Source organism: Condylura cristata, unplaced genomic scaffold (genome assembly GCF_000260355.1).
Source record: "Condylura cristata isolate star-nosed mole 26May11 unplaced genomic scaffold, ConCri1.0 scaffold00041, whole genome shotgun sequence".
Taxonomy (NCBI): Eukaryota; Metazoa; Chordata; class Mammalia; order Eulipotyphla; family Talpidae; genus Condylura; species Condylura cristata.
In genome coordinates, this window is record NW_004567142.1 from 7,104,705 (window position 1) to 7,108,981 (window position 4,277).

Consider the following 4,277-nt stretch of genomic DNA (forward strand, 5'->3'; position numbering starts at 1 on the left):
CGGCCAGCGCCTCGGACAGGGCCGGCGCGGGGTGGCACCCCACGAGGGAGGGCAGGGGGCCGCCACCGCCGCCACCCGCCTCGGCTCCCGTGGGGCAAGGGCGACAACCGCACACGCAGAGTCGCTCCTGACCCAAGTCGCTCAGCAGGTGGGGAGACGGCGAAGGTTCGCCCGCTGGAAGGCTTGCGGGCCTCCACCCGGGGCCGCCGCCCAGACCCCTCTGTCCACTGCGCGGCTCGCTGCGGCTGCTCCGGGCCGCGGGCACCAGCGGCCAGGCCTCGGCCGGCGGAGGGCAGTCTGCGCCCGTCCTGCCTGAGTGAGCGCACGCAGTAGAATCTTTTGTAATGTTTTATTTATGTCAGCGTAGAATATCTGGGGTGCAGGCCGGAGACAGACTGGGGGACGGATCAGGTGGATCCACTGAAACCTGTGGCCGACGGGGCAGCAGGGACACAGGAGGGGTCTGCTCCGCCCTGAGGGTCACTCCCTGGCCGGGGTGGCACTCAGGCCCTCTCGGTGACAGCCATGAGGCCCAGCAGAGCGTCTTAATGAGATCACACTCACGCTGGCCCCTTGCGAAGCTTCCCTCGGGCTGACCAGGGCGGCTCCCACTCATCAACCTCCCGATGGTGACCCGAGGCCTGAGACACCTTGCACGTGGCCCCCCGTTCACACACCACTTGCCTGGGCAGTGTCCTTTCACAGGTACAGAGACAGAGAGGGCTGGCGTCCCCGGCCCGGGCAGCAGGTCCAGGCGGCGCTAGGGCCGTGACACTTCTGGAGACCCCCCAACAGTTACTTCAAAACCAGAAGGGAAAAGAACGTGGTCCAGTCTGGTTCGCACTCGTCTTCACACCGACAGCAAGCCAGTGTGGTCGTGGACGACCTCGGCCTTCCCTGTGGGCCCGCCCGCAGGAACACCTCGGGGGCCGCTGGCCGGAGAGCCCAGTGTGAGGCCGCGGGCTGCAGGCTCTGTGCACTGCAAAGCACATACAGCTGGGAAAAGCAGCACAGAGCTACCAAGTCAGGTGCGCAGGGCTGTGCTTGGTTAGCGCAGATTACTGACAAGCAGTTAGGACATTTCAGTGTCCCCGGGGGCCTGAGCGTTAAGCCTCAGCCCTGTCCTCCAGAGAGCCCGAGTGTCACCCTGGCCAGGCAGTGACCGCCGGGCGCAGAAGACCCCGCCTGTCTCCTCAGCAGTGGGTTTCGGTGGATCCGCCTGTTCTGCTCCCCACTGTCTCTGGGGAGTCCTCTCACCCCTGTACCTCTGGTCTGCACCCCAGCCTTGTGTGCATAAATAAGTATTTAAAAAGTGGCAGTTATCACATATGACTTCCACATTTTAAATCACATGTAGCATTTTTACTATTTTACCGAGTGACTCGGCTCTGTGATACTTCCCCCAGGTTCCTTCAGTGGCTCCTCATATGAGTTTTATAACATCATTTCCCACAGAGAGAATAAAAGGACAACTGGCCTCTACTTTAAGGTCATGGGTCAAAACATACTTTCACCAACGGCTTAAGACAGGTCTGTTTCCACTTCGCAGTTGCAGGTGTATTACTGTCAGGCTTAGGAAAACCCCGTCGAGGTTTGCTCAGATACGAATTTATGGCTACGGGGCATTGCGCAATGTGGCACAACGGTGCCAAGACTTAATTACTCTTCGTTGCCAGTGCCCAGTGCCGGAGGCAAGACTCACGTGCGGGACACGCCCGACAGGCAGGCTGGCTGCCGGCGAGCTGAGCCGAACCTCGACGGGCGGCTGCCTGCCCGCGAGCTGAACCCGATGCTCCCTGCCTGGCCGCCGGGAAAGGGGCCCCGTCTGCTCCAGGTGGGTGACGAGGCCGCCAGCCAGGACCCGCTGGACCTCCTTGTTCCCCCTCAGGAGTCCCGCAACAGAGGCACCCTCGTTCTGAGAACTGGCAGCAGAAGACCTGGGGGGGTCCCCTGATCGCTTTTGAGCCACTCCTTTGGGGCCCTGGCCTCACGCCCGCGGCTGCATCGGGCGGCACCACACTGACACAGACGCAGTCGTGGAGCGGGCGACATGATGCAGGCTGCTGCGGAAGCGCGCGCTCCTGGCCTGTATTGGCAGACTGTTCCCACAGCGTTAGTCAGGCGAGGACGTAAAACAGAGAGGGAGAAGTAGAAGACGCCGGGGGAAAGGTGGACCTGGGCATCTGCTGACGCTCTGGGATGTACAACAGCCGACTCCCCAGCCCGGCTTTCAATCCTACCAACAAGGCCCCACTGCTCAGCTCCTGGGGGCCTTCCTTATACATCAGGCAAGCCCCCGTGGCCCCGGCCACACCGCGCGATGCAGACCCTTCCCAGGTGACCCAGCTTGCTGCTCTTAATGGCTGTGAACGGTGCCTCATGGGGTTGGGATAAGCCACCTCGGACCCGCAGACCCACCCCTGCAGCGGCCGCTGGGCACCGAGGCCGGCATCCCGCACCTGTCCGGGCGCCGGCAGCCGGGCTTGGAGCAGACCCTTCCCGGGGGCTGCGCTCCCCCGCCGCAGGCCGGTCCCGCAGCAGCTGCCATGGGGTTGAGATGGCCTGAGTGGGTGGCCCTGGAGGAGCCTGAAAAGGGGCAGGGGGCGTGGCATGGCCGTGGGCGTGGCCAGTAGCAGGGGCGTGGCCAGGGGCGGGGCGGGCATTGCGGTGTAGGGGGCGGGGCTGCAGTGCCCCCGGTGGCTGGCCTCGGGGCTGGCCTGGGCCTGGGTGCGCCCAACCCTGAGCACCTGGGCTCCAGGGTCTCAGGGCGCTGGGCGGCCTCGCAGCGGTCCTGGCACCCCAGTTTTCTCACTTGTGAAGCGGGTGACTGCCCCTTCCCAGGGTGCAAAGTTGTGTCCAAAGGCGCCCGGAGTGGGCCCTCCTGGGGGCGCAGGAGTCTCAGCGCTAGGAGCTGTGCACAGCCACGGCAGCCCGCGTCCACCCCACCAGGGAGTGACCCCAGGGCACAGCGGACCCCTCCTGTTCCCTCGCTGCTCCCCTCAGCAGTGTGTCTCAGGGGGCCCACAGATTCTGCTCCCCACTCTGTCTCTCGGGGGTCCTCTCACCCCCTGCACCGGTGGCCTGCACCCCAGTTTCTGTGTGTATCAGTAAATCTTAAAAGAAAACGTGCCGGCCCTCCCTGATGGCAGCGGGTTTAAGGGCGGCGCGGCAGCCGCTTCAGCGCCAGTTCCATCCCCAGCTGGGCGCAGCAGACCTCGGGGCTCCCTCAGCACTGTACTTGGACGTCGACCTGCCTGCTCTGCTCCGCGTCTCTGGGGAGTCCTCTCGCCGCCCCTGCACTTCTGGCGGGCATCCCAGTTCCGCACGCATACACAAGTAATCTTTTTTAAAAAAGTACCAAGTGTAGTAATGGTTTCACAGCGTGCCACGCAGGGACTAAGGTTGTCCACGTGGAAACCCTCTGTGTGGCTCTGAAACCCTCCCAGGCGCTGAAATCAGACAAGGGAGCATGAGGACCGTCAGGTTCTCCGCAAACTGCTCGCAGAGTTCTGCATTGCAACGCCCTCCCCTAGTGCAAGCCTCACTCCGTTTCTTCTAGTTTTCAGCATCAGCTTCTTCCAAGCCCCTGGTTGCTCACGGCCTAGGCAGCCAACACGGGACAGGTCTGTCTGAAACGCCAGGGTGTCCGGCAATGGCCACGCCCAGCGGCTCAGAGGCCCAGAAGCCCCCACACTGTAGACCTGCTGCTCTGGCTCTGGCAGCTCCCGCCGCCTCAGGGGGCCTCACCTGCAGAGCTTTTGTTTTTAAAGATTACTTGTTTATGCACACAAGAACTGGGGTGCAGGCCAGAGATGTGGGGGGTGAGAGGACTCCCCAGAGTCAGACGAGGGGTACAGCACAGGCGGATCCACAGAGACCCACTGCTGACGGGTCAGCGGGGGACAAGGAGGGGCCTGCTGCACCCTGCGGTTACTCCCTGGCCGGGGATCCCACTGTTCTGCAGTGGCTGGGGCAGGTCCATAGCGCTGAGACTGACCCTGCCCTCCAGAGCACCCCACATGCGAGCGTCTAAACCTCCAACCGAGAAATAGCACCTGAAGCGCAGTCAGCGGCACCGGCTGCGTTTGAGACTCGTGGTCTGCGGGGGGGCGGGCGGCCTGCAGCTGTCCAGGGCAGGGCTGTCCCCAGGCCCTGCGGCCACCTGATGCTCCCTGTGGGCCCCCTGCTCTTCCCGCGCGCTGCACCCACAGGCGCGGCGGCCCACGCGCAGCGCGCGAGCTCTGGGGCCCGAGTCGCGGCCCACAGGCAGGACCAGC

General features: G+C 64.0%; 1 protein-coding gene across 1 annotated transcript in view; it reads right to left on the reverse strand.

The window, feature by feature from the left end:
- The window catches only part of ZNF784 (zinc finger protein 784), a 5,769-nt gene extending 3,106 nt beyond the window's left edge, over positions 1-2,663 (reverse strand). The window contains exons 1-3 of the mRNA XM_012733565.1: positions 2,419-2,663; positions 1,703-1,922; positions 857-979 (exon numbers count right to left, since the gene is read on the reverse strand). Of these exons, the coding sequence (XP_012589019.1) occupies positions 857-979; positions 1,703-1,922; positions 2,419-2,663 (588 nt within the window). The remainder of the gene's footprint in view (positions 1-856; positions 980-1,702; positions 1,923-2,418) is intronic.
- Between the last annotated feature and the right edge of the window lie 1,614 nt (positions 2,664-4,277).